This window comes from Lathamus discolor, chromosome 10, assembly GCF_037157495.1.
Source record: "Lathamus discolor isolate bLatDis1 chromosome 10, bLatDis1.hap1, whole genome shotgun sequence".
Taxonomy (NCBI): domain Eukaryota; kingdom Metazoa; phylum Chordata; class Aves; order Psittaciformes; family Psittacidae; genus Lathamus; species Lathamus discolor.
Window position 1 is genome coordinate 12,027,220 of NC_088893.1, and position 26,695 is coordinate 12,053,914.

A 26,695-nucleotide genomic window follows, 5' to 3' on the forward strand; every position below is an offset into this window, starting at 1 on the left:
CCCGAGACCCTCCTTCCGCTGCCTGAGCACAAGCCTCTCGCATGGCGCACGGAGTTGGGGGGCAAGAGCTGCTCTCGGCAAAGCACAGAAGCACACTGGGTGCTAGAGGTGTCATCAGTAGGGGCCAGAGGCAACAGGGCACCAAGTAGAAGGGGCTGAGCCCCCAGTGGATGCGTGCCTTGCAGTAGCACAAAGGAGAGGCAGGCTGTGGCTGTGCCTCCCCTCCAAGGTCGGGTACCCGGGGGCTGAGCTGACACAACCAGTTCCAGGGCCGTGCCACCCCACAGGGCTCCGTCCCGCACGGCTGCTTCCCCTGCCCCTGCCCTGCCCTCCGCTGTCCCGGCTGAGCCAGCCTTGGCTCGGTGGCTGCTCACGTGAGGCCACCATCGCTTCACCTTCCCCTGTGCTTCCCCCGACCTTGGCTGCAGCCGGGACTCACGCTGGGGCACTTACCACAGCCCTGCTTGTTCTGGCCCTGCCAGGCAGGCACTGGCTGTTTCTGTTCCCTTTGTCACTCACGTCCTGTTGCTCCTCGGTGTGACCGTTCCACTGCCCCACATACCTCAGTGCAAGCACCCAGTTCAACCACCGCCTACCTCCATCCCTCCTGCTTCCCCCTCCCCACCTTAGACGGGGTTTTGCACTCCTGCAGCTGGCACCACAGCCACAAGCCAGCTCCGGGTGATGCTGGGAGGGAGGCATTTGGCTTCCCACCGCCAGCTCCTGCCCTCAGCAGAACCTTCCAGTAGATTAGCAATTTTCCTTACAATTGCTCATCACGGTAAGAGCTGCAATTATTAATGACCGTTCCAGCTGCCAAAGCGGAGCAGGAGGAGCAGCTCTTCCCCACACCCGCTGCCCTGAGCCCGTTCCAGCCGGAGGTGCCGGCTTGGCCTCGCACCCACCCTTTGGGACAGCAGCTGCATCCATGAGCAAGCGCTTGGCTGATCTATGCTGGAGCGCGCCAAGAGCTGATGCACGTGGCCCATGCGTGCCCCCGCTTCTTGGTCCCTGTGCAGGACCCAGGGCCAGAGCACAGCAGGGACCAGGGGAAGTAACTGGGTAAAGCAGGGACCACCCTGCAGGGTTCAAACCCTGCCCCATCCTCCCTTGCTGCAGCTTTGCCCCCCAGTAATTACTGCCTCCATCAGCAGTCCTGCTTGCTATGAAGACAGAGGGACAACCCCAGCGACGAGGGGTTCAGCCCACGCTGACACAGGCAGAGGAGGTGGAATGCAAGGCCAGGATTTTCCCTGGAAAGCTGGAAGGAGCTGAGTCAGGCCCCGGGGGGGGAGCAGGGCAAGGGCTGACCGTGACCTTCCCAGCCGGCTGCACCTCGCTCGGCGAAACTGCAGGCCTTGAGACAGGCGGCACTTGCAGAGAAGTGTTTATTAAAGGCACTAAAAGCACCGTGGCTACATCAGCAGCAACCCGACCGGAGAGCGTGGGGTTGGGAGAGGCATTCACAGGCCCAGGATGGCAGTGGCAGAGCGCTCTTTGGTAGGAAGCCATGCCCTGCGCCCCGGCACAGCCACAGGGGGGGTGCTGCCACATGCCAGCCGCAGGGGAGGGGTGGGCCTAGGTTGGGGGGGGACATAAGGCAGAGACCCCTGGCACAGAGCTGGAGTAGGCAGAAGCCACCGCAGCAGTGTGTGGGGTCATCAGGAGGTTGCTGCAGGCAGGAGCCCATAGGGGAGTGGGGCCAGGGCTCCAGCCCCACACACTGAGCACACAGCAGGGAAGATGGAAGAGAGTGTGGCAGGGGGCTGGTCCTCACCCAGTCAAGGATGTGCTTGGAGCATCCCTGCCCTAGCGCTGAGCTGCCAGGCAGCAGGGCCCCAGCCGAGCAAGGGAACAGCTCTGCTGTGCCAGACCCTCCCCCAGCTCCAGCCTCAGCAGGACCACAACCACCACACTGCATGGCTGGGGGGCAGGAGATCCATGCAGCATCCCTGTCCCAGGGCTCCTAGGGCCAGTCAGGAGACACAGCTATAAGGGGCTCTGGACCCAGCACTGCCTTGGGCCGGAGCCGGGCCAGGAGCTGCCAGGAAAGAGGCAGGAGCAAGGGGAAAGGGTGAGGGCCCAGCCTGGCTCCCTGGGGGCAGCAGGAGTGGGGTGGAGAGGAGCATGCAGGGCCAGGGACACGCGTGGGCACAGCTGAACTCCTGCCCCTCACACATGGGAGAAAGCGTGGCTCTTGCAGAGCGGCTTGTCCTTCTTGGAGTAGAATGTCTTCCCTTCCAGGTTGGTCTGGCAGATCTGGGGGGGAGAGAGAGCACAGGAGGTCAGGTCAGGTGGGCTGAAACAGCCACTGGCTTCCCCCCGTAGCCCAGAGCTCAGCATTGGTGTGGTGCAGATGGCAGGAGGCAGGGTTCTGAGCCACCAGCATAGGGCCAAGTGGGGAAAGCCTTGTTGCAGCAAGGACCCCATGCTGCTTGCGTATCCCCTGCATGGCACGACTGCCAGGGAGAGCCACAGCCCTGCCAGCAGCCCGGGAGGGAGGCACACGGCTCACCGCACAGACGAAGCAAGTGTCATGCCAGCTGAACCCCAGCGCCTCCAGGAACCGGTCCCCAGCATCAATCTTGAAGTCGCAGCCGCGGCACTTTGTGCCAAACATCTTCTCATAGTCTGTGAGCAGAGGCAGAGCCCACGTCAGTGTTCCCCAGCACTGCAGCCCCTCAGCCAGGGGAGCAGGGCTGCTGCACAGCCAGGATCCTACAGTCACAGTCTGGGGACAACTTGCTGCCAGCCCCAGGGGCATGATGACTGAGACACCCGGGAGAGATGCCTGTGCTGTGCAGGGTGGCCCCTGGGCGCATGGAGGAGGCAAACCTCATCTCCCAGGATGCAGCACTCGCCTTTGATGTACATCCTGCGTCATCACCATGGCAACACGGGAGCAATGGCACTACCCCCAGCAGCATCCCGGGAGGACCGGGATGGAGGGCTCAGGGCCATGTGAGTGGGGTCCCCTTGTTCCCTGTGGCCCAGGGGAGCCCCACAGTGCAGGACAGCTCACCCTCACCAGTGTGGGCAGGCGCTGAGCTCTGATGATGCCCCAGTGCCATGTAGGGTGACATATAGGGTCCCCAGGTCCTACCTCTCTCGCAGTAGGGCTGTCCCTCCTCCATGTAGAAGGCACGGTTGCGGATGGGAGTTTTGCAGGCGGCGCACGTGAAGCACTGCACATGCCAGGTCATCTTCAGTGCATGCATGACCTCCTGGAGAGGAGCCACCATCAGCCAGGGGCAGGACCACCCCATGCCATGGGGAGACCCATCCAAGGCAGAAAGGGACAAGGGATCCCATGGGATGGGATCAGGATGGGAAGGGAAGGAGCCCATAGGTGAGCAGGACGTAAAGATGGGAGGTGAGGGGCAGACTGAGGGATACTCACCCCTGTGATCTTCTTCTTGCACTTGGCACAGCTGGGTGCGTAGCGTGTGTCATAGCACTTGGGGCAGAAGATGGAGCCTTTCTCCTCAAAGAAGCCACCCTCATCCAGCACCTTCCTGCACTGGCAGCAGATGAACTCCTCGGGATGGTAATAATGTCCCAGCGCCACCAGGTAGCGTCCCCTGCAGCAGGACAGAGCCACGTCAGCCATGCCGGGACCCAGGATGCCGCTGTGGTAGTGGTGGTGACCAGGGCTCACCTGATGACCTTGTTGCACTTGTAGCAGAGCGGTGTGCGGCCAGGCCCCTCGGGGGCTTGCTGGGCTGCCTGCACGATGGAGCTGCGGTTCTGCATGGGGGTCGGTGTGGCTGGCTGGCTGTGCTTGCTCACCACCGTGCTGGTCTTGTCCGGGGCGTAGCGCTCCGCAAACGAGGGGTCCACAGCCCAGGGAGGGCGGCTGGCAGGGCCAGGGGTGGCGGTGGGGGTCCTGGGGGCTGCACACACACAGGCCTCCAGGACAGTGCTCCTGATCCCTCAGCAGCCCACTCCCAGCATCCATAGATGGGCAAGCAGCATCCCCCAGCACCCACATCCCGCTCATCCCAAGACCACAGGAAAAGTTTTGCTCACCCAGTCCTGCCTCAGTCTTCATCCCTGCTCCTGGGGATGGGTCCGGCACGGAGACCTGGCTACAGAGCAAGCAGTTAATCCAGCCTGCCCCTCTCAACCCCACTGCCCAACGGGCCTGCGTGTGTGCAAGCAGGACACCCCCACCCCAACAAGCAGGCAGGAGCCGGCCAAGCCCATGTGCCCAGCCAGCAGCTGGTTTGGTGATGATGGGTACCAAGCCAAGCACCTTCAGCCCTGCGAAGACACGGCGCGCCCGGGGTCTCTGGCACCCATTGTGGTGCTCTGGGGAGCAATGGGAAGGAGCACAGGCCTGCTGGGGTCTCACACCAGCTCTGGGCTGCTCCAGACCGACCAGGAACCCCAGGGACCACAAAGACCCTGGGTTCCCACTCACAGGACCGTCACCCCCAGCCCCACCGTGGTGCAGAGGGACTTGGACCTGACACGGAGTGGGGAGCACCAGGGCCCAGGTCAGGCATAGCTGGGGACAGGCAGGGCTCTGCCATCCCTGCCAGCTATGCAGGGCCAGGCTGGTCCTAGGAGGAACAAGGCCTGTGTCCCCCCAGGCTGCCAGCACTGGGCTGGGGAGCAGGCAGGGCAAGGCAGGGCCAGGCAGGCACGACCCAGCTGAGAGAGGGGATGGGGACAGAGGCAGAGCCAGGGGCTCTGTGCCTCTCCAGGGCAAAGACAAGGAGACGGCTCCAAAACCAGGAGCATTCATTTGCAGCAAAGCAAACCGGACACAGCTGGGACCCAGTGGTCACAGTGCCAGGGCAGCAGGCACCACAGAGAGAGGAAGGGAGAGCAGGGGCACTGTGCATCACCCCTGCCCGGCTGCATGGGGCAAAGAACAGCATCCAGCACCCCTTAACACAGCCCCAGCTCTGTTCTCTGTCCACACACAGGGGGAAGCAGGTGAAACTCATCCAGCTCTGCCCAACCACCCCACAGCCCCACGCCAGGCTCACAGGATGTCACACCCCATGTAAAGGTGCTGCCCAAACATCACAACCACCCCAGTGAGGTTTTAACAGTGCCACAAGCCGCATTAGACCCGCTGTGTCTGGGGCATCATGGCACAGTTTGGCATCCCCAGCTTGGTGCCAGCAGCACCCAGCAGGTCCTGTCTGGGACACGCAGCCCTGCAGCTCCTGCAGCCGCCCTGCACACTCCCCTTACCTGGGTTTTTTAACAAACACATCCTCATGATCCTCCACTGGGCGCAGCAGGAAAGAGAGCAGGAGATAGAGTCAGTCTGCGGCCAGCAAGGACCAGGCACAGCAGGAAGGAAAAGGAAAGGCAGGAAAACCGCCCTCTCCTCCTGCTGCCCTCCTGCCCCAACACACAGCCCTGCCCGGGCATGGGGCACAGCACGGCCCCAGCCCACCGGCACCACCACGAGCACACACAGAGCCCTGGGCAGCTCCCACTGGCTCAGAGAGGCCACACGGGGGCACAACCAGAGCCCCGGTGCCACATCACCCCACAGCCGCTGCCAGGCGCTCTCTGCCCCGCAAAGCCCAGCACCCCCAGGCAGCCAGCACCGCTGGGCCCTGAGGGAACTTACATCCATCAGTGCCCGTGAGCCGGGCCAGTTTGCGGAAGGAGCGGGACTGGGAGGTCCCGGTGCGGGGCTGCCAGTCCTCAGCATCCTCCATCAGCCGCAGCTTCCCAGGGTCACACACGGGGCTCCTGGGGGGGTCCAGCGGCTCTGGGGGCTGCCTGCGAGTGACAGAGGCAGGCGCTCAGCCGGCACCGTGCACAGCCCCTGCCCGGCACTGCAGCATGGGGCAGGGATCCCAAAAGCGCCTTCAGAGACACCAGGCCCTTTGCAGACCTTGGCACTTACCACCACATCTCCCCCGTGCCCCAGCCAGCCCCATGGGTTTCCCTGCGGCATTAAAAACAACGGCGGTACAAGTGTCAGGGGTTGACACACGGCTCAGTGCATCCCTCCCATATGCACCCCCAGCCCCACAGAGGCACAAGCCCCAGATGCCATCAGCATCATGACCAGCCCTGTAGCCTCCTGCAGCTCCGCACAGGAAGCTGTGCCCCAGGCATGTGTCTAGCACCTCCCAACACCCCCAGCAAGGTGTTGCCAGTGCCACCAGCTGCCCCTACCCATTATGTCCAGGAACACCGTGGTGCAGCTCAGCCTCCCCAGCTCGGTGCCAGCAGTGCCCAAGGGTCCTGCCCAGCGCAGGGAGCACACACTCTAAGGACATCCCCATTGGAGAAGCCAGACCGGCAGGCGGGTGCCCGGGCAGGACCCTCCCGCAGGGAAGGTCGGATCAGTGGCTGAGTGCCCCATCGTGCCATCGTGTGGTGAGTGCAGGGCAGGCTCTGCAGCTCCATCAAGAGCTCAGCTTTGGGAGAGTGAGAGGACAGAGACAGAACGTGAGGATGGAGCAGGAGAGGAGAAGAAACAACAGGGCAAAGAGCTTCCGCAGTCACTGCAAGCAGTGAGTGGCTTACAGGAGTGAATGGCTCCTGCTGCTACCCTGGTGCACACCCCCCTTACCTGGGCTCTTTAACAAGCTCATCCTCATGATCCTCCACTAAGCACAGCAGGAAACAAAGTCAGTCTGTGGCCACTGAGGACCAAGCACAGCAGGAAGGAAAAGGAAAGGCAGGAAAACCGCCCTCTCCTCCCGCCGCCCTCCTGCCCCAACACCCAGCCCTGCCCGGGCACGGGGCACAGCACGGCCCCAGCCCAACCACTGTGAGCCAGCCCTGGGCAATTCCCACCCAGCCCAGAGGGGCAACGCGTGGCCTAAACCAACACACCGGTGCCAGACCTCACAACAGCTTGTACCAGGCTCCAGCTGCCCCAGCAAAGCCCAGCACCCCCGGACAGCCAGCGCCAGGTCCTGCGTGAACTCACTGCTGTCAGCGCCCGTCAGCTGGGCCAGTTTGCGGAAGGAGCGGGACTGGGAGGTCCCAGCGCGGGGCTGCCAGCTCTCAGCGTTCTCTACCTGCCGTAGCTTCCCAGGGTCACACACGGGGCTCTTGGGGGGCTCCAGCAGCTGCGGGGGCTGCCTGCGAGTGACAGAGGCAGGCGCTCAGCCGGCACCATGCACGGACCCTGCTTGGGCACAGGGCAGGGATGCTGAAATAGGCCTTGCAGATGCCAACCCCCCTGCCGCACCCTGGCACTTACCGCTGGTGCCCTGTGCCCCAACCAGACCCATGGGCATCCCTGTGGCATCAGAAAAACGGCGGCACTATAGTCAGGAGTTGACCGACAGCTCAGTGCATCCCCCCCTATGCACCTGCAGCCCCACAAAGATGCCATCAGCACTCACTCATGACCAGCCTTGCAGCCACCTGCAGCCCTACAGGACACTGTGCCCCAGGCATGTGTCTAGCACCTCCCAACACCGCCAGCAAGGTGCTGCCAGTGCCACCAGCTGCCCCTACCCATTACATCCTCCTTGGTGCAGCTCAGCCTCCCCAGCTCAGTGCCAGCAGTAACCAAGGGCCCTGCCCAGAACACCCAGCACAGGGGAAGTCTGGCTGGGGACAGCCTGGCAGGACCCTCCCAAGGTGATGGTCAGAGCAATGAGTGAATGCTGGCAATGCCTGTCACGTGGCTCTGCCAACAGTGCAGCTCAGGGAGAGGTAAAGAACAGAGAAGGATGAAAGACAAAACCAGCAACAGGACAAAGAGCGTCCCCAGAGTCACTGCAAGCAGTGAGTGCAAACCAGCCGGGTGGGCTCAGCCCCAAGTGGGCACCATCGTGGCTCCTGCTGCTGCGCTGACACACGCTCCCCTTACCTGGGCTCTTTAACAAGCTCATCCTCACGATCCTCCACTGGGCACAGCAGGAGAGAAAGGAGACAGAGTCAGTCTGTGGCCACCAAGGACCAGGTACAGCAAGAAGGAAAATGAAAGGCAGGAAAACTGACACCTCCTCCCACCACCATCCTGCCCCAACACCCAGCCTTGCCCCGGCACAGGGCAGAGCACGGCCCCAGCCCAGCGGCACCATCAGGAGCCCTCACACAGCCCAGGCAATTCCCATTGACGCAGGGGCCGCATGGGGACACAGCCAACACACCGGTGCCTTGATGCAGCCTCTGCCGGGCTCCAGCTGCCCCAGCAAAGCCCAGCGTCCCCAGGCAGCCAGCGCCGGGTCCTGTGTGAACTCACTGCTGTCAGTGCCCGTCAGCTGGGCCAGTTTGCGGAAGGAGCGGGACTGGGAGGTCCCGGTGCGGGGCTGCCAGCTCTCAGAGTCCTCTACGAGCCGCAGCTTCCCAGGGTCACACACGGGGCTCTTGGGGGGCTCCAGCGGCTGCGGGGGCTGCCTGCGAGTGACAGAGGCAGGTGCTCAGCCGGCACCATGCATGGACCCTGCTCGGGCACACGGCAGTAATCCCAAAACTGCCCTCACACACGCTACCACCCACTCCAGACCCTCACCACCAGCACACGCCACAGCCCCCTTTTGCCCCAGCCAGACTCACAGGCATCCCTGTGGCATCAGAAAAACGGCGGCACAGCACTCAGTGACTGACCCATGGCTCAGTGCATCCCTCCCATACACACTCCTAGCCCAACAGAGAAGCCAGCAGCATTCATTCCTGACCAGCCTCCTGGCCACCCCCAGCTCCACAGGAACGCTGGTGACGCTCAGCCCCGTCTGCCCGTCTTTCTCACAGCCCCACAGGATATTGTGCCCTAGGTCCAGATACTTCCCAGCACCTCCCAACGCCCCCCAGCGAGGTGTTGCCAGTGCCACCAGCCTCCTCCAGGTCTCATTTGCTCAGGAAGCAAAGTGCAGCTCAGCCTCCCCAGCTCAGTGCCGGCAGTGCCCAAGGGTCCCGCCTGGCACACTGTGCTTGAGGACAGCCAGCCCTGCAGGTGGGTGCCCAGGCAGGACCCTGCCAAGGTGACGGTCAGATTGGTGGCTGAGCACTGGTGGTGCCCATCGTGCCATCGTGTGGCGAGTGCAGGGCAGGCTCTGCAGCTCCATCAAGAGCTCGGCTTAGGAAGAGCTAAAGAAAGGAGATGGAAAGTGAGGATGGAGCCTGAGGACAGGAGAGAAGAACCAACAGGGCAAAGAGCTTCCCCAGAGTCACTGCAAGCAGTGAGTGCAAACCAGCCGGGTGGGCTCAGCCCGGAGTGGCACCATCAAGGCTCCTGCTGCTACCCTGATGCACACTCCCCTTACCTGGGCTCTTTAACAAGCTCATCCTCATGGTCCTCCACTGAGCACAGCAGGAGAGAAAGGAGGAGAGAGTCTCAGTCTATGGCCACTGAGGACCAGGCACAGCAGGAAGGAAAAGCAAAGGCAGGAAAACCGCCCTCTCCTCCTGCTGCCCTCCTGCCCCAACACACAGCCCTGCCCGGGCACGGGGCACAGCATGGCCCCAGCCCAGCAGCACCACCACGAGCACACACAGAGCCCTGGGCAGCTCCCACAGGCTCAGAGAGGCCACGCAAGGCCTAAGCCAACACTCGGTGCCACAATACACCAGGTCATCAATCTGGCTGCAGCGGCCCTGGCAAAGCCGAGCACCCCCAGGCTGCCAGTGCCAGCCCCTGAGGGAACTTACATCCATCAGTGCCCGTCAGCCGGGCCAGTTTGAGGAAGGAGCGGGACTGGGAGGTCCCAGAGCGGGGCTGCCAGCTCTCAGCATCCTCTATCAGCCGCAGCTTCATGGGGTCACATACAGGGGTGCTGGGGGGCTCCGGGGGCTGCCTGCGAGTGAGAGTGGTCTGTCAAATCTGACAGATCCCCACGGCATCACCTCCCTGGAGCTGGCCCACACCTTCCCCAGGCCAGAACTGCAGCACATTAGTACCTGAGATACCACACACTGCCTGCTCCCCACACCCCCTACTCCTCTTCCATGTCAGGAGGGACCATTAAGAACTGACCACCATTCCTGGCATTGTAAGACTGGTCCCACGGGCCAGCAGTGGAAAGGACAGGGCAAGAATAAGCCAAGATAAATGAATCACTGGCAGGGCAGCTGCATGAGAGCTCAATGAACACGTATGGTGTCCAAGGCAGTGATGCCTGCTTGGCCCTGGGCATGGTACCCAGCACAGCTGACAGCCCTTGCCCAACTAAGACATGTCTTAGGGAGGATGAAAGGGACCATGCATGAGAACACTCTGGGGCCCCAGCACACAGGCAGCGCTCGCCCTTCAGGCTAGGGGCAGCATGCTGCCAGGAGTGACACACACCATGGGCAGAGCAGCACACACTGCCTGTCCCTGGACTGGCAACAGCAGGGAAGAGGCATGCAGGGAGGATAGAAAGAGCAGGCAAAAGGCTTACTGACTTGTCAAGGCTCAGCACCTGTAGGGAAGAGGGAAAGAGAAAGGGAGGAGAGAAAGAAAGAAAAAGGAAAAAGAAATTAGACCCGCAGCACCCAAGAAGTTCCCAGAGCTCACCTATGGCCTGCACCAGTTCCCCTACCCCAAGACTCATGCCCAGCTTGCCCAGGGCTGGGAGCACACTGGGGCACAGGGGCAGACACCAGCAGACCAGACCACACCTCCCTCAGCCCCCCAAAACACGTTTGGGTGCCCAGGGCAGCCAGGGCTGCATCCTCCCATTGCCCAGTGCACCACAGCAGCTTCTGGCAGGAGGGGCCGGGACCGGCGGCTGCCGGACACACAGGTAGGCAGCCTGGAAAGCCAGGAGCTTCTTCCCTGCAAGCAGGGCGAGGACAGTGCTGCGTGGACTTCACTGTGCCCAGCCTGTCCTGGCAGCCATGGGACCAGCAGGATAGCCCGGGGCAGGCACTGGTTGGTGGCCACAGCGCAGCTGCCGCCGCAGATGCCAGTGAATGTCCTGCTGCAACCAGCATGCCATGCCATGCCCTGCAGGACTTCCCACAGGCTTGACATGGCCCTGAGCGAGGGACCAGCATGTGCATGGCGGTGCGTGACAGTCCTGTTGTGCCACCTCAGCACCAGCCACCGGGGGCCCCCAGCACTGGCGCTGTTACCCGCTAGCACCCTGGGGCCTGGCATGCAAGGCGCAGCAGGGCCGGACAATGAGGTCCCCCCGATCCGTGGGGAGCAGGACAGACAGCAACGTACCCGTTGTGCTGGGGGGTGCAGGCGGGCGCCAGGGGCGCGTACGTCACGGGTTTCGTCACCAGCCCGGGCCGTGGGTTCGGAGGCGAGCCTGCCCCGAAGGGCCGGGCTGTTTTGTTGAGGGCGGTGCTGGGAGCGAAGTTATATTTCAGGGGTTCAGAGCAGGGGAGTGAGTCCTGAGCGAGACAAAACACACAGACACGGGCTCACACGTCAAGCAGCATGCAAGGGGCCAGGCAGTGCAGCAGGCAGGGAAGCCGGACGGACAGCATGTGCACCGCAGGGTCCCGGGCTCTGCCAGGCTGGCACCTCGCTCTGCAGGTCACAAGCCTGAGGGTTGTTGGAGAATTAGTAAGTGCCAGACACTCGCTGCTGCACGCAGCGGGGCAGAGCATGCACACACCGGTCCAAACTGCCCCGCAGCACGAAGCTGAATGCATGCAGGTGGCTTCCATCCAGGAGTCACCGGTCACCGGCCCCAGCCCTGCTCCCTCTGCCAGGGCACTGCCCAGTGCTGGCAAACACGGGGCCCTAAGGCCATGAGCAACTGCCTGGCCTCCTCCCCTGTGTTGGCCTTTGTCCCCCTGCCCACACCCAGCACTGGCAGGGGCACAGGCAGGCAGCAGCCATGGCCTAGGTGCCCGCTGGACAGGCCCTGCTCCCTCCGATCCCCTGCAGTACAGCAGTCAGGGCTGCTCCTCCAGCGGGGAGTTTTTCAGCCCTTCAAACACACCCCGGTCCCCTCAAAAGCCTGCAGGCCCCAGGATCAGTCCATTTGTCCATCTACACTCCGAGACGATTCCCCTCCCCTGAAACCAGGCTGCGGTACCTCTGCAGCACTAGGAGCGACACGTACCTTCTGCGGCTTCCCCATGTGGTTCTGAGCCCTGCAAGAGAGAAGACAGAGAGGCAGGTACTGGAACCGGCCCAGCCAGCACCAGGACACCGGTACCCAAGGATGCAGCCCCCACCCAAGGGGAGCCATGGACTGCTGGCATTGCCCCATGGCTCACAGGAGAGGGCTGGCAGCCAGGCCAAGCCTCACCCAGCCAAGTAGAGCCCCTGGACTCATCCAGGGGCTGCCAGGCTCCGAGCAAGGAGCAGTGATGCCAGGAGATGGCAGTGGGCAGAGCGGTTTGCTCCATCCACAGCAGGACCCACAAATCCCACCTGCTCAGTGTGAGGCTGAGCCTGTCCCCACAGGCGCGGATCCTGTTCTGGGCCTCGATGTGTGTCATGGAGCTGGTGCTCTCCCCGTCGATGTACAGCACCCAGTCGCCCACTCCCACACCGGCCTGCGCCGCCTTCCCGCCCGGTGTCAGCTGAAAGACAGAATCAGGGAGAGCCGGCGTGGCTGATGTGGGAGCACAGGGACACCCCTGCCCTCCTGACAGCAGGGATCTGCTGGGTCCCGGCTGAGGACACCCATGCAAGCCTGATGAGGGGCCCACACATCACCCCCGTTTCCCAAGCTCACCGGCCCGGAGCACTGCCCCTCCACTCAGCACTGCCCACCCTGCGCTCTGGCACGGCTGGGGCCACGCCAGCACCCCGGGGCCCAGTCCCCAGGACACCGAACGGCAGAGGCGGCGCTGGCTCAGCCTCGGCGCTGGCTCGGCCCCGGCAGGAGGCCCGGCCACCCCTCGGAGCCGTGCCGGCGGTGGGACGCGAGCGCGGTGAGTCAGGCCCCGCCGGACAGCCCACGCCTGGCTGCAAACCACAGGCACGTCCAGCTCATCGCCCGGGGCGAGCGGTGGGACAGGGGAGGCAGCCCCCGGCACCCGGCCCGTTCCCTCCTGGCGCAGACGTTACCTCACCCCCACAGCGGGAGCACTCCCCAGGGCAGGGAGACACCAACCCCGACCCACACAGCCCCCTAAGGCCTCGCCCCGCCGGGGCAGCCGCGAGCACGGCCATGGGTTCCCCTGCACCGGGGATGTGCCCTGTCCCCGGCGCGGCTCTGTGGCACGGCGCTGCGTCAGCCCCGTGCTGGGAGCCAGAGGCTGCCCTCCCCTCCCGGTGCACATCGGAAGGTGAGCAGGGCCCCAGGCACCGCACACAGCCCGCAGGCACTGACAGACAGACAGACAGACGTGGGTAGGCTGCAGCCATTCCTGCTCCTCCAGCACAGAAGAACTTGAGGCGCTTGGACCCAGACCAAGTATTTCCTCAAGTCCTGTTCAACATGAACATAAAAGGAGCGAGCCAGATTCCCAGCGCTGTCAGAGGGCTGAGAAAACCCTGCGAAGAGCCCCAGCCCCTCCTTGCCCACGCATGGGGCCCGGCTCATCCCAGACCTGTGCTCCCCTTCCCCACGTCCGCACCGGTCCTCCACGAGAGCCCAAACCCCACGACCAGGCTGGACGCAGCCCGGCACTACCTGCATCCCACTGCCACCCCAGCGGGACACGGGTGCCTCCTCCTGCATCCCTGTACCACCCAGCACCCACTCCTCCTGCCCAGCACCACAGGGTGCCCTGGGCATGAAGTGGCGCCGGCCGGCTCCGGGCCGCACCGCTGCAAGCCCCGGCTTGCTGCCCTGCAGGGCTGGGGAAGGCACGAGGTGACGGCGCAGGTTTGGAAGCAGGAGCGGGATCTGGGAGAGGTTTTCCCAGGGCCGCACGGAAGGGGAGAGCTCGCAGGCCGCCTCACGCACCGCGCCCAGCCTGCCCGGCACCGCCGCGCTGCCCTTCCCGCCCCACGTGCCAGGAAACCCCTTCGGCAGGTGCCAGCTCGGGCAGGAGCCGTGGCGGTGCCAGCCCTCCTGCTTCCAGGGCTTCCTTCCTCCCCCTCCACCCAGCCAGCCCTTTGTTCCCCAGTGCCTCCATCGCTGCACCCAGAAAGGTGCCCTTGGCTTGGGCACCCTGACAGAACCTCACACAGCACTGAGGGGAGTGAGGCACCTGCACTGGGGCCAAGGAAGCATCCCCCAGCACTGTCCTGCTAGCAGCACCAAGGACCTCTCCTCCACACAGCATCCGGGCCCCCAGACACCAGCCCTTACCCTGGCTCCACTAAAAGCAGCTCAGAACCTTGCAGGCTCTTGCAACCTGCCTAACCAAGGTGTCAGGACCCCAGCAGAGCCCCTTACCATGTGAGAAATATGCAGAGGACCAGGGTGGCACCTCCTTTATGTGGCCACCGAGCTGAAGAAGCCTCGGAGCTCACCCAGCAGTGTCATGGCGATGGACACAGTCAAGAGCCAAAGCACACACCAGCGCTGCTTTCCCTGTGTGCTCCCCTGCCCCACAGAGCAGGGCCTCACTGCAGCCCTCAAAGCCAGGGCAGGATGCTTCCTTCCAGCCTGCTCCAGCAGCCCTAGGCCTGGCAGTGCAGCCGGTCCCCTGCTTAAGGGAAGCAGTGGCCAAGGACAGCAGCGTGCTCTGGGCAGGAGCTTCAGGGCTGGGGATGCCTCTGGGGTGCAGGGTCACCCCTTCCCATAAGACAGGGCCCACGACCCTCCACACAGCACAGCCAAAGCCGGCTACATCCCCTGGGAACCCCCTCACTGCCCCTGCCTGCCCTGCCCAGGACAGCAGCACTGCCGAAGCCCCGAGGGCAGTGCTGGACTGCTTGAACAGCGGGGATGTTGCTTCACGAGGCCCCTGCCCTGGGAGGCTCCTCCATCCGAGGCTCCTCCATCCAACCAGACCCTTTGTTAAGCCCTGGCTCGCAGCCAAGGGAAACATTTTTTAGCGCATAAACCCGCTGAAGCCGTCTCTGTGCTCAGCATTGATTCGCAGGCCCCGGGGCAGCAGCGCTGGCAGCTCCAGCCTCGCACAGAGCGCTCGGGGTCTGTGTGGGGTGCTGCAGAGACCCACGCTCTTTGGGACGGACACACGGTGCCAGGCTCATGCCAGGGGCAGGCCCCACGCGGTGCTCGGTGCCACGAGCGACGCGGTCCTTGCAAAAGCAGCGTTGTGCCAGCAGCCCCAGCGTCAGCGGCACGGCCGATGCAGTCACATTCCAATGCTTATAAGGCAATTGTGTGGCCAGAGCCCCGGTCAGCACCCACCCTGGGGACCGGGCTGCTCAGGGACAAGGACACACACACAGTCAGGAGCCAGACATGGCTTGGGTGAGCATCACAGCGGGAGCAGCTCACGCCAGGTACCTCAGCCACAACCAGCGGCACAGCGGCTCTCGCTCACGCTGCAGAAATTGGCTGGTTCTGTGAAGGGAGCCGTATCTCAGTGCAGGCACCAGCAGAGGCTTCCTCCCCTCCCTGCCCATTTCAGGGGCCAGCTCAGGTGCGGGGCTGGGAAGCACACAACAGGGGGGCAGAAGGGCACAGGCTGGGTCCTGGGACGCTGAGCCCAGCACTGGAGCACAGACCGGAATGTTGGCCCCACAGCTCAGAGACGTGAGAGCAGCTCCCCTCCCCCTGCGGTGGGCAAGCTCAGGAAGGGGCCTCCCTGGCCCCCCAAGCAGCGGAATGACTCTGCAGAGGCCGTGCAGCATTTCACATCTCTGCCCGGAACACCCCCGAGCCGGACTGCAGCTGATAAGGCACCAAGGAGGCTACATGGAGCCAAGCAGGGCAGGATGCAGCATTCCCAGGGCCCCAACTCAGCTACATCCCCCACATATCTCTGCCTCAGCCGCCTCGATGCAGTCACCATGGCTTCCCCCTCCCTGAGGCAGGAGGAAGGGTGGGTATCACTGGTCTTGGCTTCTCTTACCCTGGAGATGGAGAGCGGCATGCTGAAATCCTTCCCTCCCTGCAGCCTGAAGCCCCAGGGCGCCGGCCCGTTCAGCATCACCTTGTAGGACTCCATGTCACCCATCTCTGCAAGGGAAGAGAGTATGATCCTGGCATTAGGATACACAGGAAAAACACAAGGAGAGCAGGCAAGGACGGGTCCCGCTGCCTGATGCAACAGGACAGGAGACAGGTCACATTTCCACCCTGACCATCCTACACTGTGGTTAGAGACGCACCCCAAATCTATCAGCATCTGCTCCAGCAGTGTCAGAGCCAAGACTAATGCTGACTAGTGCAAAGAGTGAGGCACAGCCCCACTGCCACTCACAGTGGAGCACCCGCTGGCTTAGCCCTCCCTCGCCCAAACCTGGCATGTGTTATCCCTTGCAGCATCCCAGAAACTCACGCTGCTGAAAGCCAAGACCGTTTCAGACCACGGAGAAGCGGGAGCGGGTAGGGAAGGCTGGGAACCAGAAGCGGTTTTGCCGGGTGGAAGAGCAGCAGCAGCACAGGAGCTGCGGGACACCAGCCGAGGTGCCTGGCAGAGCAGCGCTCCGGCAGCTGGCCCAGCACACGGTACCTGGGAGCGAGCCCATCTCTGCGCTCAGAGCCGGGGCTCGGGGGAGGGAATCCCGGCGCTGCGCTGCCTGCCAGGGCCACACTGACAGCTGTCAGCCGGCCAGGGCCCGGGCAGCCGCGGCCTCCGGACACCCCTCAACTGAACGGGCCCCCCCGGCACACTCCTGCCGCCGCTGCCAGCCGGGGTCACAGGAGCCCACGCTCTCCCCGCCCCTCGCACCGGACGGCCGGGCGGCGGCGGAGACCGCAGGGCTGGGGGCCAGCGTGCCCCGCTCTGCCGGCCCGGTGCGGGCTATATAAGGCGTGTAAGACGACACCAGCCCGCTCCCCGCTCGGGAGGGCCGGGGGAAGCTGCGTGTCAGGCATTCCCGGCGCCCGGCACCGCGAAAGCCCCGCCGAGAGGCTGGAACCGGGCAGGCAGCCCCTATCTCCCCTCGGGGCTGGGCCGGGGTCCCCAGCAGCCCCGGGCCGGGCATCCCTCCAGCTCCGGAGGAACCGCCGGGCCGGGCCGCCAGCCCTGCCCCCCGAGCCCCGCTTCGCAGCCCGCCCCACGGGGAACCCCTCCCCATCCCGGCCCACAGAGCCCCCTTCCCGAGGTCGGGGCCCCCCGACCCTGCCCCACATGGGCCCGACCCCAACCAAGCGCCTGCCCCCAGACCCAGGCCTCAGCCCCGCACCCCTCATGACCCCGCTCCCCCGGCAGAGCAGGCGGACCCCAGCCCTGCCGCACTCACTCACCCGCGGCCGGGCGGGCCCCCGGCGGGGCGGGGGGCGCCGCAGCGGGGAGCGGAGGAAACCGGCGGCAGCGGGACTCGAACTCGGGCACCGCCCCCGCTCCGCCCGGGCCTGCACTTTATAGCGGCGAGGGGGAGGCGGAGCCGGCGGACAGCTTGGCCAATCACCACGCGCGCCTGCCTGCCGGGGAGGGCACCGCGGCGCCCCCTGGAGGAGAGCTGCGGGCTGCCCCCACCCCGGTCCCGCAGCACCGACCCCGCAGCACCGAGTCCGGCCGTGGCTGTTTATTCACCGCCCCGCGCCGCCGAACCTCACCCAGGCCGGGATCAGGCCCAGTCCCGCGGGCCGGGGGTCTCCCGGCTCAGCAGCCGCACCAGCCTGGCCCGGAGCGTGCCCTGGGGCTTGTGTCCGGCCCGCCCCGACAGCGCCTCCTGCCCCCCCCGGCCCCAGCGCTGCTCAGGTTGCTGGGGGCTGCCCCGCGGGAGCTGGGTCAGGGCGGCCCGGTTGTCATAGAGGGGGGGCCCCTCGCTGCTGTGGCCCTCGGGGGCCTGCCGGCACTCCCGCTCCCACCGCCCTCCCTCCTCTTCCTCGGCCCTGGCTGGACCCGGCTCCGCAGTGAAGATGTTCTCGTAGAGATGCTCAGGGGGCGGCTTCCCCGCAGCCCAGGCCTCACTGCAGCCCGGCCCCCCTGCTGCAAACAGGGGCTGCTGCTGGCCCCGTGCTATGGAGGCATAGACGATGGGGCCCGTGCCCTCTGGCTCAGCAGGGGAGAAGTGGAGAAGGTTGGCAGGGGCCTGGAATGGGGGCTGTGCCCCCCCAGGGGGGGGGCTGGGCTGGGGCTCCTCAGCCCCAGGGCTCCAAGACTGCAGCTCGAGGCCCTGTGCAGAGAGCTGGGGGTCTGCGGTGTCCTTGCCCTGCTGCTGGCAGGCGATGGCAGTGGCAACAGCGCGGCAGAGCTCCGTGGCCCGCGGGGTGCTGAAGGTGAAGGTGCCTTCACCAGAGTCACTGCGGCGGCCAGCCTCGAAGGAGAAGACAGTCTGTGGGATCAGAGGGCAGGGTGAGGAGCTAGCATCCACCCTGAGAAGCCAGCAGCCCCAGGGAGGGAGGGGGACACGCACCTGATCCTGGCCAAACTTGCGGAGGAAGGGGTAGGGCCAGGTGAGCAAGGGCTGGCGGGACTGCAGGTCTTTCAGCGTCAGGCTCTGGGGAAGGACTGAGAGCAGGTAGTGCCCATGCAGGCCACAGCGGGCAGCCGCATCCGTCCAGACCACCAGCACCAGGAATTCAGTCACTACAGGAGGAGAGCAAGGCAGAGGTCAGCACCACAGCACTGAGCTGGAGCCCACCCCAGCCTGATCCACCACTCCTGTACACACAGTCCTGCCAGGAGGAGTAGAGGACGTTCTCTTCCATGGGGACAGCAGGGCTGGGCTGGCTCCTGGTGTTCTTCTGCGTCATCTCCTTTGTCCCCTGAAACAGAAGGATGTGAGCATGGCCCCTTGATTGCAGGAGCACAAGCACCCCTTACTTGCCCATACAACACAGAACCCCCATGTCACTCGAGCCAGGAGCAGCACAAGAGGTCCCAGCTGTACTGGACCCCATGGTGGTACCTGGAATGCCAGCTGGCAGAGCTGGGAGATCCACTCATCCCGCTGCTCGGCCGCCAGCACGTAGCTCTTCTCCGTGGTGGTAAGGTAGAAGGCGGCGGTGGCTTTGGGGCAGCTCTCTGTGCCCACTGGGCCCACGGAGACACAGTCAGAGAGGCGGATCACACGGCGGGCACACTGCCGCAGCGAGGGCTTCTCCAGCATCGTGCCATCATCCCGCACGTCGAACTTCTCCATGCGGGCCACGCCAGAGGGGCTGGCAGCAAAGAGCTGGGCTCGCATCTTCCTCCAGGACCTCTGGGGCACGGGAAGGGCACGGGCAGGGAAAAACAAGTCAGCAACGAGCTGCCTGCTGTGGTCTCACAGTGCTCCATTCCATGCGGGGCCAGCAGTGTTCGGGAAGGGTGGAAAGGGACAGGAGGGGGCACATGGGGGTCCCCAGTGAGCCAGGGCCAGTGCAGACCCCCAGCGCTGTGGGGCAGGGCAGGCCCCAGGCTGGGGTGAGGGGGAGCCTGGCTCCCTGTGTGAGTCACGCTCGCTCCCGAGCACCAGGTCCCGCTCTTTGTTCCCCGCTGCAAGTGCCAGCCTGCCGCTGCTGCAGCTGAGCTCGGAGCTGTGCTCAGGACAGACCCTGATGCAAATTAAAGCCATTTTGAGCCGCTGAAGCTCCTGCTGGCAGCTTCACATCTGTGGAGCAGGGACGGGCCCTGCAGCCCACTTCCTCCCAGGGGAGGCTCTGCAGCACCAGCACCTTCCCAGCCTGTCATGGGATGGAGGGGGCGAGTGCCCCCATGCACCTGAACAGCACCATCAGAGCCTCCACCCTGCACAGACCAGTGGCCAAGCATCCAAAATACCCACCACTGCCAGCCCCCTGCCCCCTACACAGCAGGGCACCAGCCACGCGCACACAGGGCCTGCCTGCTTCACTTCCAGGGTGAGCTATTGCTCAGCAGGAGGGCTGCAGCCCAGCACACCCACTGACACCCCAAGGGGTATGGCTGCCCTGCCATGGAAGAGGATGCTACTGATGGGCCTGCTTCGCTAACACCCATCTCACGCCTCTCTAGAGTTGCCTTGACCCTGCAGGGTCTCCCACCACATCACCCATCCCAAACCAAGAGGGCTGCAGCACTCGGTGCCCAGCCCAAAGGCGCAGAGCAGCAGGCCAAGCCACAAAGGGTGCCCCATGAATGGCAGTGTCCCACCAGGACCAGGCTGATGGAGGGCTAGGCAGAGAGCCACATCCCACGTGCCCTGGTGCCCTGCTCCCACACACACGCTGGCTGCGCCTCGGTGACACACGTTTATTGTTTCATTGCCAATCAAGCAGTGACCAAGTGAGAAGAGGGACCCTGCGTGCAGCATGAGTCCCCTTGGCCACAGGACAAGCCCTGCTCTTGGGACTGCACAGCCCTGGGACCCGTCCAGGCAGCTCTGAGGAGTCTGGCTCCAGTCTCCCTTCCCAGGCCGAGGGCCCAGCTCCAGGCCTGGCATCAAGACAGAGCAGGGCAAACCCTGTACCCAGCCCCCAGTCCACCCTTTACCTTTCCAAATTTGTAGTGCTGCACATAGAGGATCCCATCCTTCACCGGTCTCTCCATGGGCCCAGCACCGCCCTGGCACCCTGTGCAAGGACTGGCACCTTGGGCTGCCAGCAGTGGAGAAAATGTGACTGCTGCAGCTGAAACTACTGCATAGGGCAGACTTCCTCCTCTCACCAACTTCCCCTTTTTGGTGTGTGGGATGAGGGGCAGAGGCTGGGCTACAGGAGGTGTCTGTCTGTCCGCCCTCCCCTTTGCAGAAGGGCAGTCGTGCAGAACGCGTGCAGGCAGAGCACAGGAAACACCACAGGGACCACCCAGCAGGATCAGGGCAAGCCCTGCCTCACCCCGGCTGCATCAGAGCATGTTTGAGGGGCACAGAAAAGCCACAAGCTGAAAATGCCCCCAAAAATGGGGATGTTCCTGGGGAAATCAAGGGGCTCTCGGGAAGAGCGAGGTAAGATCCTGGCCATGGCACTGCAGCGGCTTGCAGAGGCCGCAGGCAGCCAGGCACAGACCAGTTACCCCTCCTGGGACTTCTTCCTCCCCTCAGGCACCGCTACCTGCTTGCCCAACATTGCTGAGGTAAGGCTGACTTAACCCAACCATGATGTCATGGGCTGTTGCAGCACAGCTCCACGGCTCCTCCAGGGGCAGGAGCTTTGTCAGGCTGAGCTGGCTAACTACGTGGAAAAGGGGCCACGGCAGAGCAGGACAGGCCCCTGGGCTCGCGAAAGGCAAGGGGGCAGCTGGGGCACCAAGGCTGAGTGGAAGCCAAGGCCCACACAGTGGGGCACTGGGCAGAGGGCTCCCCAGACTAGAAGTCCATAGAGCTGTGAGCCAGGTAGTCCTTGCGGCCGATGTTGCTGACTTGCTTGGTCTGCATCGCTTCCAGCTTGGGGCAGCCGGTGATGCGATGGCCCAGGCCACCGCAGAAGGCGCAGCCCCGCTCGCCTGCAACAGGAGTGACAAGGTCATGGGAAGGTGTGCCATGCCAGCAGAGTGGCCCTCCCGCCCAGAACAGAGCGGAGGGGCTACAGCAGCAGCTCCCCTCCATGCCACCGCAGGGCAGGCAATGACAGCCCCAAGGCAGTAGGAATGGCCTGGGAGCTGGGGTCCTGCCTGCAGCACAGGTCCCTCAGCCAGCCTGGGGTCTCTCACCTCTGATGTCCAGCATGGTCTCATCCCCACAGTGCAACACCTGGAGCACAGGCGGCACCTTCTGCTTTGCCTCCAGCAGCAGGGCCTTCAGGTCCATCAGCACCGACTCATCTGGGGCAGAGGTACAGATCAGACATAGCACAGGCAGGGGGAGGGCATTGCCTCACATCACCATCTCCCCTCCACAGGCCATCATGCCTTGTCCCTGCCTGCTCAGAACACCCCCTGCCAAGGCACAGGCAGCTCCAGCACCCAGTTGCCCCTCACAACCGCAGCCCCCCCCGCCATTTCTCACCACAGGCCTTGTTGATGAAGGTGGTGGCAATGCCTGTGTTGCCTGAACGGCCTGTGCGCCCGATGCGGTGAACTGTGGAGAAAGAGACAGGATTGGGCCTGGGTGAATGTAATGTGACAGACTACCCCTGCCGCCAGCTGCTGCAGAGACAAGCACAGAGCCTTGTTGGCCTCTGGTCCCAGTCCCCACCATAGTTCTCTATCTCCTCCGGCATGTCATAGTTGATGACGTGCTGGATGGCTGGGAAATCCAAGCCCTTGGAAGCGACGTCAGTGGCAACCAGGACATCCTTCTTCCCATCCCGGAAGGCTTCAATGGCTTTTGTCCGTTCTTCTTGATCTGCAAAGGCCCAGCAGAGAACATCAGCAAGGGCAGAGCTCCCAGAACTACCTACCACAGCAACCACTAACCTCAAAGCCCTTCCTCAGAACATCACAAACTGCTTCACACTGGTACCTCCCACGGCCATACACAACCCCAGGCAGGGTGCACCACAACCTGGGCTTGCCCAACACCCTCACCAACCTTTTCCTCCATGGATGGCCACAGCTTCCACACCCTTGAGCAGCAGGTACTCGTGGATTGCATCAACATCCGCCTTCTTCTCTGCAAAGATCAGCACCTGCAGCAGCACAGACACCATGGAAAAGCCACTTGGCACCAGCACAACCCCCCAGAAACCCATTCCCTTTCGCTGAGGGGAATACACAACAGCTCTGGGCCAAGGACCTGCTCACATGTGGAGCACAGCTCACTCACATGCCAGCGTCCACATGGCAGAGTCCTGCAGCATCATGCTCATAGCATGCCCCTACATCCCCACTGCCAGTTCCACCCGTGCCGCTGCGGCAGCTGTGCCCATGCTGCCAGAGCAGTCAGAGTGCACTACTCACTGGTGGTGGGGTCTTCTGCAGGCACTCGAGGAGGTACACCATCTTGGCCTCCTCTTTCACATATTCCACCTCCTAAGAACAAGCACAGGGGTGAGTCAGGCAGCAAAGGAACTGCTATTGTTTAGTATCCCTTAACCTGTTGGGAAGGAAGGCTCTTTTTATAAGAGCAAGTGGTCATAGGACAAGCGGGGGTGGCTTTAAACTGAAATAAGGTGGATTTAGATTAGGTATTAGGAAGAAGTTCTTTACTATGAGGGTGGTGAGGCACTGGACAGGTTGCACAGAGAAGCTGTGGCTGCCCCATCCCTGGCAGTGTTCAAGGCCAGGCTGGATGAGGCTTGGAGCAACCTGCTCTAGTGGAAGGTGTCCCTGCCCATGGCAGAGGGTTGGAACTGGATGATCTTAAGGCCCCTTCCAACCCAAAGCAGTCTGTGATTCTATGAACCCCGACTCCCTGGCAGGGAGAGGCATCAAGTGCCCTCACACATATTGCTGGCCTCCCACACAGTCTGGGGGAGCACCCAACTACCTCACCTGCACAACATCCAGGCTGGCAGCACCCGCTCGGCCCACATTAATGGTGATGGGCTTCACCAGGGCACTCTTGGCAAAGTTCTGGATCTTCTTGGGCATTGTGGCACTGAAGAGGAGGGTTTGCCGCTGGCCCTGCATAGGGAACACAGTGCGGGCAAGGATTTAGCACTCACCCAACCAAATGAGTTTGGGGATTGAGCTTCAGGGTGCTGGTATTACGCAAGCTCAGTACCTTGAAGTAGGAGAAGATGGTACGGATGTCCCCTTCAAAGCCCATATCAATCATCCTGTCAGCCTCATCCAAGGCCAAGTAACGACAGATGTCCAGGCTCACCATCTTCTTCTGCAGCAGGTCCATCAGGCGGCCAGGGGTTGCCACCATCATGTGTACACCACTGTGAGACAAGAGAAGGCCATGGTCAGGCACTTAGGGGCTCCTGCCCCATGCAGGACACATAGGGAATGTGGCACCTGCTGGGCACATCACCTTTGCCCCCACACTTCCCTGAAGCCATCTAGCTAGAGTGCCACCCCACAGCCCCCTACCAGGAAACAGAGCACAGCTCCAACCCCACAAACCCCTCTAGGTCTTACTGTTTGATCGTCTCCATCTGCTCCTTGACAGACATGCCCCCGATGCAGAGGGCGCAGCGCAGTGGGGGCAGCCCGTCCTCCTGCAGCAGGCGACAGTAGTACTCGATGATGCCGTGGGTCTGCCGGGCCAGCTCCCGCTGCAGAGACACAACTCACTCATTCTTGCACCTCCGTGCAGGGAGGATCAGAGACTGCCACTGAATGTCAGTCAAAGCTTCCTCCTGCTTGTCACCACACCGCTGACACTCACTGAGGGACAGATGATGAGTCCATAGGGCCCCTCTCGCTTGGAGAAGGGCAGCCTCTTCTCCTGCTCCAGGCAGAACATGATTACCGGGAGGGTGAACACCAAGGTCTTCCCAGAGCCAGTGAAGGCAATGCCAATCATATCCCTTCCTGAGAGGCTGGCAGAGAAATAGGGCCAATGGTGAGAAGCAGCATCACAGAAGATCTCAAACCTCTGGGGCTCAAGCAAGGTGACAGGGTGCATCTGCCAGGGAAGAGCTCCCTGTTCACGCTGCTCCCAACTCTGGGACAGGCAGAGCACTCACATGGTGGGGATGCCTTGGATCTGTATGGGTGTTGGCTGCTGAATTCCCTTTTTCTTCAGGCCCCTCAGTATAGCTGTGACAGAACAGGGACATGCATGTTTGTTACATGAAGTCTTCCCCTTCTTTCCCTCTTCATGTCCCAGCAGCAGCTCTTGCACCAGCAACCAAAACCCCTTGGGGAAAAGCCAAGCAACACAGCCACTGCTGGGAATTCAAGCTGTGACCCCACTAACACCAAGCATTAATCATAGAATAACAGACTGGTTTGGGTTGGAAGGGACCTTAAGATCATCCAGATCCAACCCATTGCCATGGGCAGAGACACCTCACACTAGACCATGTTGCCCAAGGCTCTGTCCAACCTGGCCTTGAACACCACCAGGGACAGAGCATTTTACCACTTCTTTGGGTAAGCTGTTCCAGCGCCTCACAACCCTCACAGTAAAGAACTTCTTCCTTCTATCTAACCTGAACTTCCTCTGTTTAAGTTCAAACCCATTATCCTTTGTCCTATGGCAACAGTCCCTGACGAAGAGGCCCTCTCCATTCAACAGCTCCTCTCACTGATGTGCATTTCCCAGCACAAAGCTTCCCCCTGCCCTGTCTGGAGCTCCTCCTGGCCCACCTGCTGGGAACTTCATCTCCTTGAAGCTCTTGAGGGGGGGCGGGATCCCTTCCCCCTCCACCAGGATGTGGTACTTCTTGCGCACACGGTCGTGTCGGGCCTCCGACATGGCCAGGATGTAACGAGGTGCTCTCCAGCTGTGAGGGCAACAGAGGAAAGTCATGGTGTAGAATGAGGCTGAGGCTCCTGAGCCTGTGGCCCAGGGGTTGGGTTCCAACATTCCACCAAGGAAAACAAGTAACCCCAAGGAGCACAGGAGCAGATCCAAGGCAGTTCCACACATGAAACGTTTCCCCAAAGTCTCAGTAGAAAGTGCCAAGCTAACAGCTGAGAACAGCCTATGGATGGAGTACGCCAAAATCTTTTGGATACATCTCAGTGACACTGCCTCAAGCAGCACTGGCTTTGTAGCCTCCCCCAGTCTCTTCCTGTAGCTTAGTCACCTCCAAGATCTGAATATCCACCTCAAGTCTTCAAGTTTAACATAACTGTGCTTTAGGAAACCTTACTGTCTACAAAACAACATCCAAAGTGACTCAACAGCCTTTGATCTTGCACTCAGCAGTAAGAAGCCAGACAGCAGAGCAAGAGAAAAGCCAGTGGCTGCAAACCAGTGCTCTGCCTGTGAGGCTGTATGGCTCCTGGTTCTCTTCACCTGCCAGGAGGCAGTGCTTTCAGAAAGACAACCTCTGTACTCTGAAACACACCTGGTTTTAATTGGGTCGTCATAGGTGATGCCCTTGGCCATCTCCTTCACTGACATCAAAGCTGCAAGAACAAAGCGGACGGGGTCAGTGTAAACTCTCCATCTCCAGATGCACTTAACCTCAGCATTGAGCTACTCAAGCAAAGACCACATCTGGAGACAGAGAAAGGAAAGCAGCATCCCTGAAAGCCCCTTGGGCAGTGGACCAACAAGTGCTGCAGCCTGCCCTGTCCAGGGGCCTGCCAGGGCAAGGATGCTGACCGAGGGGTTCTGTTGTGATTTCCTGTCCCACCCCTGGGTATAAACCTGAGTGTTGCAAGGCCGGTAATGGCCTCACTGCTGCCCTGACAGCTCTTAGAGCTCCCACCACTCACCTCGGCCCTCTGCCACGCTCTCTAGGATCTTCTCTTCCTCCTTCAGCTGCTTTTCCTTGGCTGACTCCTTCCGAGCTGGGGATGGGAGAGAGTCAGGGCAATGGTGAGGAGGTTTTGCTCCCCTCTGGAAGCCACCCAGCCCAGCTACCAGCCGCTCCCCTACCTTCTGCCTTCTCCTTGAGGTGCTGGTGCTGGTCCAGGAGGCTGATGTTGGACTGCGGCCCCAGGGGGATGTCATCCTCGTCACCCCGCTGCTCGCTCCCGCTGTCCCGCTGCTCTTCCTCCGACACCACCTTCCGCCGCATCTGCAGCAACTTCTGCAGCTGGGAGGAAGCGGGTCGAGGCCGAGTGAGAACCCCGCGCTGGGGTGACGGGGTACACCCAGAGCCCTTCCCCGCCAGCCACGGGCCCCGTTACCATCTGCTGCTTCCGCTGCTTGACGGGCACGTAGGGCACGTAGTCGTCATCCTCCTCCTCCCCGGACAGGTCGGACGTGTCCTCCGCCTCCTCCCGCTGCCTCTGTGGGGTAGACACGGGGTGAGGACGGCCCGGGAGGGTTCCGGTGCCCCCGGGGCCTCCCACGCGGCGGCTCCCGGTCCCGGTCCTACCTTCCTGTCCGCTGCCTCCATGGCGCCGTCTCTACGCAACAGCGGCGCTGCCCGGATGTAAACGCCAGCACCACCCCCCCCGCGCCGGAAGT

The 26,695-nt window shown here is 62.8% G+C and overlaps 3 protein-coding genes across 13 annotated transcripts; all 3 read right to left on the minus strand.

Annotated features, from left to right (window-relative positions):
- Window positions 1-1,370: 1,370 nt before the first annotated feature.
- PDLIM7 (PDZ and LIM domain 7) lies at window positions 1,371-17,291 on the minus strand. 11 transcript variants are annotated; one of them, XM_065690890.1, is made up of 21 exons: window positions 17,112-17,291; window positions 15,772-15,878; window positions 12,260-12,411; window positions 11,946-11,976; window positions 11,093-11,265; window positions 9,592-9,737; window positions 9,207-9,243; window positions 8,186-8,340; window positions 7,811-7,847; window positions 7,193-7,231; window positions 6,917-7,071; window positions 6,554-6,590; window positions 5,879-5,920; window positions 5,597-5,751; window positions 5,209-5,245; window positions 4,030-4,088; window positions 3,659-3,893; window positions 3,401-3,581; window positions 3,104-3,224; window positions 2,516-2,631; window positions 1,371-2,259 (listed from the first exon to the last, which is right to left on the minus strand). In XM_065690890.1, exons 2-21 carry the CDS (start codon window positions 15,874-15,876, stop codon window positions 2,173-2,175), a joined length of 2,100 nt encoding a protein of 699 aa, XP_065546962.1. In that variant the 5' UTR covers window positions 15,877-15,878; window positions 17,112-17,291; the 3' UTR covers window positions 1,371-2,172. The 11 variants fall into 11 exon arrangements, with proteins under 11 accessions (XP_065546962.1, XP_065546963.1, XP_065546960.1 ...); XM_065690891.1 differs by lacking the exon at window positions 17,112-17,291 and adding an exon at window positions 16,201-16,900; XM_065690888.1 differs by lacking the exons at window positions 11,093-11,265; window positions 17,112-17,291 and adding an exon at window positions 10,327-10,343 and having other exon boundaries at window positions 15,772-16,194.
- Window positions 17,292-17,377: 86 nt separating this feature from the next.
- DOK3 (docking protein 3) lies at window positions 17,378-20,495 on the minus strand. Its single transcript, XM_065690899.1, has 5 exons — window positions 20,266-20,495; window positions 18,722-19,015; window positions 18,485-18,578; window positions 18,227-18,399; window positions 17,378-18,145 (listed from the first exon to the last, which is right to left on the minus strand). Exons 1-5 carry the CDS (start codon window positions 20,320-20,322, stop codon window positions 17,435-17,437), a joined length of 1,329 nt encoding a protein of 442 aa, XP_065546971.1. The 5' UTR covers window positions 20,323-20,495; the 3' UTR covers window positions 17,378-17,434.
- An 88-nt stretch (window positions 20,496-20,583) lies between these two features.
- On the minus strand, window positions 20,584-26,676 carry DDX41 (DEAD-box helicase 41). The gene is made up of 17 exons (XM_065690898.1): window positions 26,604-26,676; window positions 26,413-26,514; window positions 26,159-26,318; window positions 25,996-26,070; window positions 25,623-25,683; window positions 24,916-25,052; window positions 24,291-24,363; window positions 23,990-24,143; window positions 23,740-23,876; window positions 23,378-23,540; window positions 23,146-23,277; window positions 22,612-22,683; window positions 22,244-22,340; window positions 21,908-22,057; window positions 21,719-21,790; window positions 21,424-21,534; window positions 20,584-21,216 (listed from the first exon to the last, which is right to left on the minus strand). The coding sequence occupies exons 1-17, from the start codon at window positions 26,622-26,624 to the stop codon at window positions 21,080-21,082; spliced, it is 1,854 nt and encodes a 617-aa protein (XP_065546970.1). The 5' UTR covers window positions 26,625-26,676; the 3' UTR covers window positions 20,584-21,079.
- Between the last annotated feature and the right edge of the window lie 19 nt (window positions 26,677-26,695).